The sequence below is a fragment of the Erythranthe guttata genome, chromosome 14 (genome assembly GCF_056151865.1).
Source record: "Erythranthe guttata isolate IM_541 chromosome 14, IM_541, whole genome shotgun sequence".
NCBI lineage: Eukaryota > Viridiplantae > Streptophyta > Magnoliopsida > Lamiales > Phrymaceae > Erythranthe > Erythranthe guttata.
In genome coordinates this window covers 25476743-25491187 of record NC_142546.1, presented here as the reverse complement: position 1 = coordinate 25491187, position 14445 = coordinate 25476743, and the positions used below count along the sequence as shown (strand labels likewise).

Sequence of the window (14445 nt, the reverse complement as noted above, 5' to 3'; positions counted from 1 at the left end):
AATTTCCAAATCCACGTCATTTACAATCTTAAATCTTAATGCATAATAATTATCATCAAATTATTATTATTAGAGAATTCTATAATATAGTATTATAGAATTCTCTAATAATTATCAAGTATCAATTGGCAGTGACATTTAGATTTGAATGTCCTGTGTACAACCAACATGTTTTAACTTATTGTCAGTCACTAAGACTAAGTTAATTATGTATTACAGGAATTAATTTGGTAGCACAAATAAAACAAGGGTACAAAATCACACTGATTGTTTATGTATTCATACTCTGATGAGACCTGCATTAAATACAGAAATGCATAGTTACAAAACATTCCATCAGGCCTTCATTTCAATAACTGTGCGTAGCCAAGTCAGATTTTGGTCGGGCCATTTTAGGTCGATAAATTAAAAAATTAAAAAAAATCACTGCGTTATGACAGAACATTGAAAATTGAAAGAAATAGACAAATCATTCAAGTTGCAAATTTCCTGTGCAGTTATCGTCAATTTTCACATACCACATCAAAGAAGTGCCCAACTGTGTTTCTAGAACAATTGAGGACAGTAAAATCGGAATCAATATTTGTTAGCAAGAAGAAAATCACTGTATAGTAAGTAGCATCAGTAGTATATTCTAGAACTTTGTCGATTTTCACCCACTGCACGTGGGAACACAAACTCTCAGCGAATAGATGCTGCTCGTGTTTTCCTAGACCTAGCTCTAGTCAGTCTTCCGGATTCTTCCATGGCGGTATCCTGTGGAGCAGTCTCGTTTGCAGAATCAATCTGCTGCTCTTGAGTAGAGTTCGAAGCTTTGGTGTTCTCAAGAAGAGCTTGTTTTATTGTTATTTTTGGTTCTTTCGGAACTGCTGGAGAAACGGCTGCCTTAGAATCGACTGAAGTGTCTGCTTCGTCTGATGTTGCATCTTCTTGGTGTTCGCTTGAAGATGTACTGGAAGAAGAAGAAGACGAAGAGGGTTCTTCATCCTGTGGCTGCACCATGGCAGCAGCTGGTATAGGATTTGATGGTGCTGCGGGTTTCTTGACCTTAGTGCTTTGATTTTGTGGCTGCAACATGATCAGAAATCTTTAATGACGAATAAATTTTTGTAAAATGCATCAAACAAGAGGCAATTACTGAAAGATTCAACTATGGAGATATAACGCAAGATAATTGAACTTCAACGGAAAAGTAAGGTTAAGTTTGAATGAAAAAAAAAAAGGAAAATCTTCATTTCATCATTCAGCCAACCACAGCAAATTGGAAATGTAATGGCAAAGAGTCATTTCAGAGCTTATAAGTTTATTTAACTAAAATGATCCCCCTTATCCATGTGTTCGTACATATACGAAAGAACTGCATGGCATAAAACTGAAGTGTATGCCTATCAACAAGAGAAATATAATATGCTGCATGTCATGTTTTCGAAGGACCACTACATTCGAATGCTAAATGGCTACATTATCCAGTAGAAGGCAACATCATTACATAATTGTAACTATTGCGAAATCTACTGTTACATACGGATAGTGTGCTTGAATGCATGATACACTAGTTTTTTCAAGATTCATGGCAATACATACCTGAGTTGGTGGTTTAGGTTTGGGGATTGATTGTGAAGCAACATACTGCAAAATGTCAAAAAACCTAGTCTGGACATAGCTTGCAGACTTTTGCCAGTACAAGAGCGCTATGTCTGCAGCTCTTGTTCTCAGTTCCAACAAATTACGGTCAATTTCTGGCTCATGCTTTGCAACATAGGGCCTAAAGAAGGAGTCGTAAACATATGCCGTTCCCTGAAACCAATTTAGTACAGAAAAAATATAACTAGAGTTGAGAAAAAAGGATATGGTTAATCAAATCCACAGTGATATGTAAATTATATTGCACACCTTAGTTTTAGGGAACCATAAGTATATAAAGAAGGCCAGCTTAGCTTCACCGTACATTGGAATCCTTCAAGACATACACAGGAAAGACATCAAAAAAGTTCTCCAGAGGAAAAATAGTAAGTGTTCAAGAAATGAAATATTTACCAGCCAATACACATATCACCAATCCTTTCACAAACCGTCAACATAGCCACTAAGATCCTGCAAGTTAAAGATGAAATTACTCCTGAAAACTTGCAGTTAAAGCATCTCGCGATAATTCAAGTACGTAGCCCTTACCAGTATTGGCACCAAAACCGAAGTAGCTCAATGTCGGGCTTATTCAGTTCAACGGATTTATAGCATTCGTATGCTGGATATGCATAACCAAAAATCAAACTGCAAGAAAGGATAAAAATAATAAGTAGTTTGGCATGAAAATTAGGGGAACTAAAAGATTTTTCATAGACTATAATCTGGATGAGTCACATACACAAGTCCCCTAGTGAAAAAAGATCCGATCATTTTGACACCCTGCCACAAAGAATAAAACATATGTTAGGTCAAGTTCAGCAGTTTAACGAATCGGACAATGTCGAAAGTAAACTGAGCACACGATTTATTTACAAATGCCGAACTTAAACATGCATTCTCTGTTTTCTCCATTATCCCTTTGAAAAACTGCTTTCTGTTTCCAACACTTAACAGTTCAATTAGACTACCTTAGGTTCTTTTGTCTGCCTAGTAAATTACAAATAAAATATTCACTAGCAACCATATCTAATTTAAACATGTTGTAACATATAAATCCATTACATAAACATAGCAAAACAGTAAAGAATTCATGCATAAGTTTCCCTTCATTTTATGTTTCTTCTCACTTTAGTCAGTGAAACCCAAGATCCAAAAAGAAATATTACTGGAATTTTCAAATTGAAGACGTCTATTTCTCGTCTACCTTGATCCATCAAACGACTCAAAATGCAGAAATTATGATCACTAAGGTTGGAAACTGTATTTACGTTGGTTGCGGCTGCCAATGTAGCAAATATACAACAATAGAATGGTTAGAACTCTCTACTTCGCTAATTTCACTTTTGATATGCAAATTGCATGAACCAACACGATCCAGATCTCGCAGAAGAAACAAATATAAAACGAACCAGGAAATCTGGAGGCCAATATTTGTACCTTCGCAGTGAACATTAAATATGCTAAAATCTGAAGGAAAAGAAAAATGCGGCAGCACCAAACCCCTAAAACCGCAATTAAAGAAATAACACCATGCTGTTCTTCAATTATTAACGAATTACGCAAAGAAAAAACGTCTGCGGAGATGTCTCGGAGAACACAACCAAAATAGATTTCTCGAAGAACACAACCAAAATACATAAATTAAAGGTAAAAGGAAACAATGTAAATGTAATTGAGAATGTAATTGAAGATGAGGATTCCGAAACTCATAATCTCAGTGTACCTGTACAAACGCAATACTCCACGGGAGAAGATTAGGAAATAACCGTTGGTTGAGGGCAGCGAAGAGGTGTAGCGATTACTAATGAACTATCGTATCTCAGAGATTCGCGAAAGTACTGCGGCCACACGGACAAGCGGCGCCGCTTCGGAACGACGGCGAACCGTTAGGTAGTCGGCGGGGGAGATGGGAGTAAAAGCAACAAGGCGACCAAATTTCGCTGCGTCGTTTGAATTGGTTACATTTTTCCGGAATTCAATTTATTTGAGTTTCTCGAGAAGGGCTGTGGGAGAATTATCCTGTGGGAAGGAGCACGGCTTTAGCGTGAGGTTTACCTTTTGTAACCGTAGATATTCAGAATCGAACGTTGAACATTACTTCTTGTTATAATAATAAAGTACACTAATCCGCCTCACGTCTCTACAATTTTAATAGCTATTTAATATTAAACTCTAATTTACACTTGGTCAAAAAAAAAAAAAAAAACTCTAATTTACACATAATTGATACTTGATAGTATCAACTATCAACATAAGTGAATGTGTGCAAATGAGTGAATGATTATAAACAATGTATTTCTACTAATTCAATAAAAAGTAACACGAGATTCTACAACATAATTAGAAGCTTATTACATAGTACTATTTAGGAATCTAATGATACAACAATTAGATGATGATTGATGAGCAAAGTATATATTTTTATCTTACCAAAAAGTAACAAACAATAAATGTAGAATCTCCCTTTTAAGTTCCTTCTATAATAGTAATTTTACTTTTGTTTGTCACACTCTCATTTACTTTAATTTGTGCACGTATCTTATGTAGATTATGAACTATATTCTTAATAGTTGAGGCCAACGGCTCTTTGGACTTTCGAGCCATAGTGGCAATTGCCCCCCCCCCCCCCCCCCCCCTCTCTCTCTCTCTCTCTCTCTCTCTCTCTCTCTCTCTCTCTATATATATATATATATATATATATAATTAAAATAGAAAACTTGTAATTAGGAGAAGAAGTAATAATGGTAATTGGCCGGGGAAGTGGTCACTACTCATCAACATGCCTCGTGATAAAGAGGTTTGCTGGCTTGTCACTCTCATCCACATTTCACCCCTTATTACCAAATCTCAAATTATTTTGTTCGCGCGTGTGATCAATCGACTATTGGACGAGAACATTTTATGCATATGAAATCGGTTTAATTTCACTTTGCACCCCTGAAGTGTATTATTTTGGCACTTTGCACCTTTAAAAATAATTTATATCACTTTGCATCCTTGAAACATGTTTAATCGTACAAAAACACCCTATTTTATTTTCCGTCCTGAATTTCTTGTGAACTGAGTCATTTCCTCTAAAAAATACAGTAGCACTTTGCACCCGGAAGAAACAATCAATTAAATTGGCAAAAATGACCATGTTGGCTATCAAAAAATAAGTTAACGACGGACAAATTATGGCCGAAAAATATATAAAGATGCACTTTGAACGATTAAACATGTTTTGAGGAGGCAATGTGTCATTTATTATTTTTTTTTGGGTGCAAAGTGACAAAATGGTGCAATTCACGGGTGCAAAGTGAAATTAAGCCTATGAAATCCTACTCTCTAGTCCACAAACCACAACGTAATTAATAGAAAGTAAGTACTATGGGCTTTGTCAAAGCCCAAACAACAATATGAATATTTAACCAAGTTTCAAGCATTTAAAAAATGTTCAGGCCCTAATCTGGCCAACCTGAAAAATCCCCAAATCAAAAAATTTCTAGGGTTTTAGGCGTCGTCTTCCCAAACACAAACAAAATAGAAGAAGAAGAAGAAAACAAGGTGAAATGTTGTATGTAATAGGATTAGGGTTGGGGGATGAGAAAGACATTACATTGAGAGGACTTGAATCAATTAAGAAGTGCAGCAAAGTTTACATGGAGGCTTACACTTCTCTCCTCTCCTTCGGTCTTACCTCCGATGGCCTTTCCACACTAGTAGCTCTCCTTATTCCTCTTTTTTTTTCTATCTCAATTTTTTTTTACGGATCAATTGAACTGAGTGCTAATGCAATAAAGTTTGTATCTTTGTGAATAAATTTGCAGGAAAAGGTTTATGGGAAGCCAATTATTGTTGCCGATAGGGAAATGGTAGAGGAAAAGTCAGATGATATGCTGTTAGAAGCTCAAGTTTCCGACGTGGCGTTCTTGGTCGTTGGAGACCCTTTTGGGTAATTTTTTTTTTTTTTTTAATTTTGTATTTTTTTTCATGTAAATGGAATGAAACATTTGTTTGCTTGATTGCTTAACTGTTGTTATCCATGTATTATTTTGTAGGGATTGGCTAAATTATTGGTATATTTCTCCATTCGTATTTGTTGACGATTTAATTACATTTTCTCGATTTTCGTTGTTGAATTGGGTGAATTGTACGCAGAGCAACCACACACTCTGATCTCGTTGTCCGAGCAAATAAATTGGGCGTAGTTGTTAAAGTAGTGCACAATGCATCGGTGATGAATGCTATTGGTGTTTGTGGGCTGCAGCTCTACCGCTACGGAGAGACAGTTTCCATACCATTCTTCACCGACACCTGGCGACCCGACAGTTTTTACGAAAAGATTAGAAGAAATCGAACACTTGGTTTGCATACACTCTGCCTCTTAGGTAAAATCGATATTTTGCATATTTTGGCACATTTATTTTTAATTTACATTAGAGATGTCCTTACCGATGAGTTCCTTCTGCTGCAATTTATATTCTTAATTCTTTAAATCGTTGCATGTTTTTGCTTTTGCAGATATACGAGTGAAAGAACCTACACTAGAGTCCTTGTGCAGGTTAGAGACGAGACGTCACCCTAATTTAGTATTTTGTGTAATATTAATTAATTCGAGAAGTAATTAAATCTTTACAATTTGATATTTCAGAGGAAAAAAAGTGTACGAGCCACCGAGGTTTATGACAGTAAACACTGCGATTGAGCAGCTCTTGGAGGTGGCGCAAAATCAAGAGCAACCAGGTAAGTTTCACACTGTTATAATTTTTTGATTGGATCCTTATTTCTTTTAATTATATTTTTCTTTTTTTTTTGTGAAATTGCAGTTTACAGTGAAGACTCTACTTGTGTCGGTTTAGCTCGGATTGGTGGTGAAGATCAGGTGATAGTTGCAGGTTCGATGAAACAACTTCTGACAGTAGATTTCGGTCCACCTTTACACTGCCTCGTCATAGTTGGAGAAACTCACCCCGTGGAAGAAGAAATGCTCGAGTTTTATAAAATCGACGGGAGCTCGTAATAGTTTTGTGAGGAAATTGTTATAATATTATTTCTTTTTTTACATTATTTTTCCTACCTTACCACACTTTGGATAATCGAACCCTGATTAGGGTTTCTGTTTCTTCCTATTGAGAAAATCTGTAAGCTTTGTAGAATTGTGATCACCACAACCAAGCAATCATTTGCAGTTTTGTACTTCTTGATTTATATTTCAAAACTTCATCATATTACACTTGTTATATATATAAGGGTAAATTACAACTACGCCCGAGGCATGGCCAATTTACGAAAAAACCCCTCTTGTTTGGATAATTACATCTACCCATCAACTATGATTTTTTCTTACACCTCCACCCTTATGGTGTCAAATTCAACATAATCATCTAGATTTCGTAGAATGTGCTCTATTTTGTACTCGTTTTGTGTAAAAATACAATTTCTGATGCACCACAATCTGATATATACAAGCCAAAAAACACATATTATGATCATCTTGCTTCAAAATGTGGAGTTCGAATGTGATAAAATAGGTACAAAAGTGATAATATTCCATATATGTAATCTTGAAGATTCGGCTAAATTTGAAATTGCACGTGTAAGAAGATTTATAGTTGATGGGTGGTTGTAATTATCCAAATAAGAGGGGGATTTTCGTAAATTACCACACCTGAGGGGGTGGTTGTAATTTACCCTATATATAATTAAGCATCTGCTATTTTAAATTGACTGAGAGAAAAACTATGATTCGAAATTATTTTGCTTTATAAAAAAGATTCGAAATCATGTGAGCTGTGGAGTGTGGTCGTTTGCTAGTAAATGCCGCCAATTGGGTACCTAAACTACCTAACAGAAATAAGCATCCCAGCTAACATGGGCATTTTGGTCATTTCACACCAAACACGTGACGACGAAGAAAGAAGAAGGATTCCATTGTTAACTGTCGGTGTTCTGTTTTATTTACTGTATCTTAATCTGAACTCCATTAAACAACCAACATTTGTACTAAACCCCCCAAAAAAATCATTTTTTTTCTCTCAAAAAATTCAAGACCTTGGTCTCAGATCAAACCCGTTTTCTTTGCATGCTCAGATCCAGCCAGTAGAAAACCACACACTCAAAAGTCAACTCTTGCAGCTTCTCGTTTTTGCTTGTTTTTTTTTTTTTTTTTTTTAAATTTAATTTAAATAGTTGAGAAGAATGGGAGAGAAGAACAAGTCAAGAGGATGGTGCGGTTGGTTTCTAGCGTTCATAGTTTTGGCGGCGGTTGCATTCGCGCTTTTCTTTACTCTGCGGCAGAAGTTTCATAAATCCGATTCCGGCGCCGCCCCTATTCCGGGCCCACCCGGCGCCATTACTAAGAAATACGCCGATGCTCTCAAGATTGCCTCCCAGTTTCTCGACATCCAAAAATGTAATCTACATTTCCCCTTTTCCTTTTAAATTCGTCTTATTAGATCTGTATTTAATGTGTTCGATGAAATGCTCGATTTTGCTTTCCATTAGTATTTAATGTTAGCATAGACTAAATTGAATTAATTTGCCGAAGAAATAGATGATGCATGGATTGTGAATAGAAGTTGATCTTTTAATCGATTTTCTGATATTTTGGGGGTTCTTAATTAAATGTTGAAGCTGGGAAGCTAGTGAATAATCAGATCTCCTGGAGAGGAGATTCCGCTTTAAAAGACGGAAATCAAGAAAACCTAGACCTCTCCAAAGGAATGTATGATGCGGGAGACCACGTGAAATTCGGATTCCCGATGGCTTTCACAGCCACATTGCTTTCGTGGTCCATACTCGAATACGGTGATCAAATGAAAGCCGTAGATCAATTAACCCCCGTTCAAGATTCCCTCAAATGGATCACCGATTACCTCATCAACGCTCACCCCACCGATAATGTCCTATACATTCAGGTCAATTAATTTACCGCTTATTTTCATTTTTCACCCTTTTTTTTTCCTACTAAAAATTCGAACATTTTATTTGACAGGTGGGTAGTCCTGAAGCAGACCATAGTTGTTGGGTAAGGCCCGAAGCTATCACAGAGGAGAGGCCTCTGACGCAGGTGAATACATCTTCTCCCGGGACTGAGGTGGCTGCTGAGACAGCAGCTGCTCTAGCATCGGCTTCTCTTGTTTTTAGGACAACCGATTCTGCTTATTCGGGTTCGCTTTTGAAGCATGCGAAACAGTTGTTTACGTTTGCCGATAAATATAGAGGGTCTTATAGTGTCTCTATTCCCGAAGTTGCAACTTACTATAATTCGACTGGCTATGGTGATGAGCTTCTGTGGGCTGCTAGTTGGCTCTACCATGCAACGGGTGAAAAATCGTATTTTGATTATGTCACCGGAAAAAGCGGTGACGACTTCGGTAATTGGGGTAGTCCTACTTGGTTTAGCTGGGATAATAAACTCGCTGGAACACAGGTATATATATATACATACGTCGATTCGTAACTCATACATATATACATATATATTGGTAATAACTTGTATATATATATGACAGGTTCTGCTATCGAGGGCTAGCTTCTTTGGAGCAAAAGACGTATCGAATTCGAATGTACTTCAGAAGTATAGGGAAACAGCAGAGGCTGTAATGTGTGGTCTTTTACCGAAATCGCCAACTGCAACTTCCAGCAGAACTAAAAGTATTTTTTTTTTCTTTAAATTTTTTTGATCGATTTTTCAGTTTTTTTAATCAACGATTTTCGACTTACATATGTGCGCAGATGGTTTAGTATGGATAAGCCAATGGAACGCTTTGCAACATCCAGTAGCATCGGCTTTTTTAGCAGTGATTTACAGTGATTACATGCTTTCATCTCGTACAGCAAGAATATCCTGCAACGGGAATAGTTTTCGACCCTCGGATCTCCGCAAGTTTGCAATTTCACAGGTTCGTTTTCTGCTTTGTATTGAATATATTAATTTGGACTGTTACTTATATTAACTTATTTAGCGTTATTTATTTATTACAGGCGGACTACGTGTTAGGCGATAATCCGATGAAGATGAGTTATTTAGTGGGGTATGGAGATAAGTACCCGCAGTACGTTCATCACAGAGGAGCTTCGATTCCAGCTGATGATAAGTCGGATTGTAAAGAGGGTTTCAAGTGGCTCGATTCGAAAGAACCAAACCCTAATGTTGCAATTGGAGCACTTGTTGGTGGGCCATTTCTCAATGAGTCGTTTGTTGACTCGAGAAATAATTCCATGCAAACTGAACCGAGTACGTATAATAGTGCTGTTATCGTTGGGCTTTTGTCCGGTTTAGTGACCACTTCGTCCGTGGTTCAATCTTTCTTGTAAGGAAATGTTATTGGTTAAGAATACACATGTTTAGTGTGTGTATTTTGGTTTGAATGAGTGTAAAATTTTGTAGTAGTTATTGTGCATAATGATTGTTATGTGTTTCATAAACATGTTGAATGCCAAATGATTTATGTTCGAGTGGGGTGTTATGTAACACGTAAACTTCAACTTCTTAATGTTTTTGTGTTTCGGACACGTTTCATATCCGACACTCGAGGACTCCTTCCAGACACCTTATGGGCCATTCTGTAATTTCTAAAAAGCTAGAAACATATTTGAATTGCAAATTTTCAAATATTTATGTTGCTTCCTTAATTATTTACATAGTCTAATGATAAATTGATAGTTGATAATAAAATTTATTTTAAATATGTTTGTATAAAAATATGTAAAAATAATTAATATACTAAAAAAACTTATGTATATATTTATATAGCATATTTATAAATATACCCCTTTACTTTTAATATTTATACATTTCTCTCAAACTCTGTATCCCATATTTGGGACATGCTGTTTCCCATTTCCCCGTATTATTGTTTCCGTGTCCGTTCTATTATAAGTTAGAATTCTTAAAATACAATATTACGAAAATCATATATAAATTTCAAATTTACATAGAAAAAGGAAAAAAAAAAAAGCTAAGGTACAAAAGGCTTGTCTAACAAAATTAAATTGGATCGATGTTAGCTAGCACTAAAAAAAAAGGATGAAGCAAACAAACATTATCTAGACACGAATAATAGATCGAGTAACTAAAAATTGAAAATGAATTAATGGGATCGAATGCAGAACTATATCGATCTCTAGACCTTTAGTATTGTTTGAAAAATAAAATCCTGTATGTACTTAATTTTTTGGCCTAAATAATTTGAAATTTCGACAAAGGGAATATTCCTGGTCAACGAGCAATGTCGGATATCGTGGTAAAACCAAGTTGCTGCTCCATCTCCCAGCTTAGCTTTGATGTTACTTCATTGTGTTCCGGAATATAATCCTGCTTGTAATAAATATAATAAATATCTAGTGATGAATGTATATATACACATTGTATATATGAGTGATGATGAATAATAAAAATACCTCAAGCTTGGACATAAGTTCATGGGCAGTTGGGGCAGATAAAATAATGTGACGGGCAGACGGTGTAATGAAACCTTCATCTACAGCCTTGTCTATGAAACTCAGTAGTGAGTTGTAGTAACCATCCACATTCAGTAAACCCACCTGTTAATCATAATTTAAATAATTAAAACTATAATCATAATTAAAAAATATTTGTATAAAATATTAATTTCAATTTATTTTTAGTAATGTACCGGTTTGTGATGGATTCCAAGTTGAGCCCAAGTGATGACCTCTAACAACTCCTCCAATGTACCATACCCCCCTGAAAAATTAAATTAATATTAACTACTAATTAATTAATTAATTAATTAACCTAGTATTTTAGGAGTAGTGACCGTACAATTCTTGATTGTTGATAATACACAAGTATGAATTATAGTATAATTAATTAATTAATTAGTAATAATAAAGATAATTAATTACCAGGCAAGGCAATAAAAGCATCAGCTTGCCTATTCATCTCAGCCTTCCTTTGATGCATTCCAGAAACTGCTCTCACTTCTCCCACGGGCTCCCCTGTTATCTGCAATCACCATTTAATATTAAATTAATTAAATGCTTATTTATTTATTTATTAGTGTCTTATTTGTTTTAATTAGTGATGAACAAATTTCAGCCCAAGCCCGCCCAGCCCAGCTATATAATTCCATGGGCCGGGCGGGCTGAGACTATGGGCCGGGCGGCCCATTTTGTACACCACTAGACTTTTAATTTGTAAATATGAAAGTAAATTAATTTACCTCTCTAGGCATTAAAGTTGTGGGAATCACACTGCACAAAGAAAGATCAATTTTGTTAATTTATTTTTAATGAAAATTAAGATATTAATTAGAAAAAAAATAAAAAGAAAAAAATAATTACCCTAACACGTGGCGGCCACCGTTATACACAGCTTGAGAGACAAGTCCCATCAAGCCGATGCTTCCACCTCCGTATACCAAGTCTATGTTCCTTTCAACCTACAATATTTATTTACCAATAATACTTTATATCATTATTTATATACATTTCTTGCACTAACACGCAACCACCATTTTTTAATTAATAAACATTAAACACCATCTCTTGTAATTAGTAAATTAAATAATATAATATTTCACGTTAATCTTGCTGATCCATACAGTAATTAACATAAAAATAAAAATAAAAAATGAGTGATTAAATTACCAGTTGTGCTCCGAGTTGTACGGCAGCTAATTGATAACTTGGATTCTTCCCTGGGCTGCTGCCACAGAAAACACAAATCCTCTTGAATCTTGATGCTTCTGTCTGCTTTTCGAGGCTATTTTCCATTACAACTTTTTTTTTTTTTTGTGTGTGTGTGTGTGTGTGTGTGTGAAAAGATTGATAGAATGGGAATTGGAAAGAAGTAAGAAAATGTGTAGAAAGGAATGAAGAAGTACATGGGTTTAAGTAATTGGTCCCCTTTTATATCCAAATGGTCGTCCAACTTCAATCCTACCTGTACACTTGGCACTTGCTGTCTTTTTTTAAAAAGAAAATTGGATTAATTTTTTTTTATTAATTTAAAAAATGGCAAATTGGTGTCATTTTCAATATAAAGTCTAGAGAGAAGAAAAGGGAGGTATGAAAGTGGGGGGGTGCGTCATATTTCTGTTTAATGGGGTTTTCTTTGTTCATAGGAGGAATATTAATATGCAGAATTTATGTTTTCTTTGTGACCCCATCATATGTTTTTTTTCAATCACCAAATTGAACTATTAATTAGTGGTTACTATTTTAAATAGTTCGGATCACGTGATTAAGCAATGAATATACTTTGTTCTGTTTTATTACCTATAATCCTCAATTTGCTATAGCATAATAAATAGTATTGACATAATCAATTTAAAAGGCTTGGTTAATTAATTCAAATGAGAGAGAGAGCAATTTGTGAATTATTGTGATGAAAATACATAATAATGTAATGGGCCTGGGCTGAGTGATGGTGGGCCCGGCTGAGTAACGTGGTAGTGGGATCAATGCTGCCGAGCGGTGCCGTATTGAGGTGCACGTGCGGTTGACTGGTTGATGGGTTGAGACTAGATACACTCCATCCACATACTTATTCGGACCAAAATACCCCTGCTATATATTTCTCTATTAACCAAGGTAATTAACTAATTATTATTCTGCAATTTATGTAAGATGGATACATTCTCATGTCTATAATAAATGGTCCATATTCATTACACATGGTATAGTAAGTTGAGTGGTTTTGAATCGTAAATTTATATAAATAATTATTGATTAAATGCACATATACATGATATGTATTATTAAGTGTAGATTAATGATTCAGGATCACTCGGTATATTTCATCGAATGTAACATCTACAAAACCGACAAATTACATCTGCGCCACCCTATTAGTCTAGTCCAGAAGTTGATTAGGCCATGTCAAAAAGGAGATTCCACAAATTTATTTATTTTTCGAAATTAGATTCCACAAAATTAAAGTTTCAGCATAAATTTCCACGTGGCTTGGCTAAAGACACACAATTTAGACTGACGAGTAACGACTAATCATTCCCGTTACCCTTAAATCTTAATAATGAAATAACTACGTGTACTACTCAATACAATTGCACTTAAACTTAACTAATTAATTAATTAATTAATACACCACTAACAATATTAATACGCATTATGAGGAAAAATAAATCGACGTGTCATATATCTGAACCAACCGAAACATAATTCTTTTTATGCAATTAGTTGGACCTAAAAGTTAATTGCCAATTTCCACGAAGATTCTCTCCAACAAAATTGAGACTTTAAATTATTTTCGGAATATAAAAAATATTCCATAATTGTTAAATAATCCAATAAATTAAACCATGGTTTGTAAAAGGCGAGTACAAAGAGTGTTCGAGTTGCAATTTGCTTCTTCTCCATCTTTCCCAATGAGGTAAGCTCATCGTAGGTGATGACAAAATGGTACAACACTTTTTGCTAGGGGTACTACTTTTTTTGACACAAACGTATACCTATAATTCTCATATTATTTTTTAATTCTTTTTTCTTAGGAGGGATGACGATTGACAAGGTCAATTTTCAAATAGTCGTAATAGCCGTATAATTGAATTATTCTCAATTAATTAATATTCGGCGTAAATTATTTACTGGGTCATGTTTCATTAATTAAGAAGCAAAAGTCGTGTGAAACATTGATCACGAATATATTACAAAGACATAAACATATTTATAATTCACTTTTTTCAATCTTTTTCCAATAAAATAATTTAAGAATAAATAAATAGACAAAATGTAGCACTAGTCAATATATAACCAAATATGGATTCGCATTTTCTTTTCTTTTTTAATTGTTTTTTTAGTTTGCTTTTTTCTTGTAAAGTCCCAACTAATATGGTAGCGTGTAAAATG

At 35.0% G+C, this 14445-nt stretch overlaps 4 protein-coding genes across 4 annotated transcripts; 2 read left to right on the top strand and 2 right to left on the bottom strand.

Annotated features, from left to right (window-relative positions):
• Nucleotides 1-451: 451 nt before the first annotated feature.
• On the bottom strand, nt 452-3649 carry LOC105959578 (putative HVA22-like protein g). The gene is made up of 7 exons (XM_012983720.2): nt 3350-3649; nt 2366-2406; nt 2173-2271; nt 2038-2094; nt 1894-1957; nt 1585-1797; nt 452-1068 (listed from the first exon to the last, which is right to left on the bottom strand). The coding sequence occupies exons 2-7, from the start codon at nt 2395-2397 to the stop codon at nt 682-684; spliced, it is 852 nt and encodes a 283-aa protein (XP_012839174.2). The 5' UTR covers nt 2398-2406; nt 3350-3649; the 3' UTR covers nt 452-681.
• Nucleotides 3650-5007: 1358 nt separating this feature from the next.
• Nucleotides 5008-6804, top strand: LOC105958950 (Tetrapyrrole (Corrin/Porphyrin) Methylase). The gene is made up of 6 exons (XM_012982948.2): nt 5008-5327; nt 5436-5560; nt 5767-5996; nt 6130-6169; nt 6260-6351; nt 6435-6804. The coding sequence occupies exons 1-6, from the start codon at nt 5178-5180 to the stop codon at nt 6626-6628; spliced, it is 831 nt and encodes a 276-aa protein (XP_012838402.2). The 5' UTR covers nt 5008-5177; the 3' UTR covers nt 6629-6804.
• An 89-nt stretch (nt 6805-6893) lies between these two features.
• Nucleotides 6894-10068, top strand: LOC105959577 (endoglucanase 10). The gene is made up of 6 exons (XM_012983719.2): nt 6894-8020; nt 8242-8525; nt 8603-9040; nt 9123-9264; nt 9346-9512; nt 9595-10068. The coding sequence occupies exons 1-6, from the start codon at nt 7807-7809 to the stop codon at nt 9925-9927; spliced, it is 1578 nt and encodes a 525-aa protein (XP_012839173.2). The 5' UTR covers nt 6894-7806; the 3' UTR covers nt 9928-10068.
• Nucleotides 10069-10499: 431 nt separating this feature from the next.
• LOC105958948 (cytokinin riboside 5'-monophosphate phosphoribohydrolase LOG1) lies at nt 10500-12481 on the bottom strand. Its single transcript, XM_012982947.2, has 7 exons — nt 12226-12481; nt 11920-12017; nt 11799-11829; nt 11482-11581; nt 11250-11320; nt 11014-11157; nt 10500-10927 (listed from the first exon to the last, which is right to left on the bottom strand). Exons 1-7 carry the CDS (start codon nt 12349-12351, stop codon nt 10832-10834), a joined length of 666 nt encoding a protein of 221 aa, XP_012838401.2. The 5' UTR covers nt 12352-12481; the 3' UTR covers nt 10500-10831.
• Between the last annotated feature and the right edge of the window lie 1964 nt (nt 12482-14445).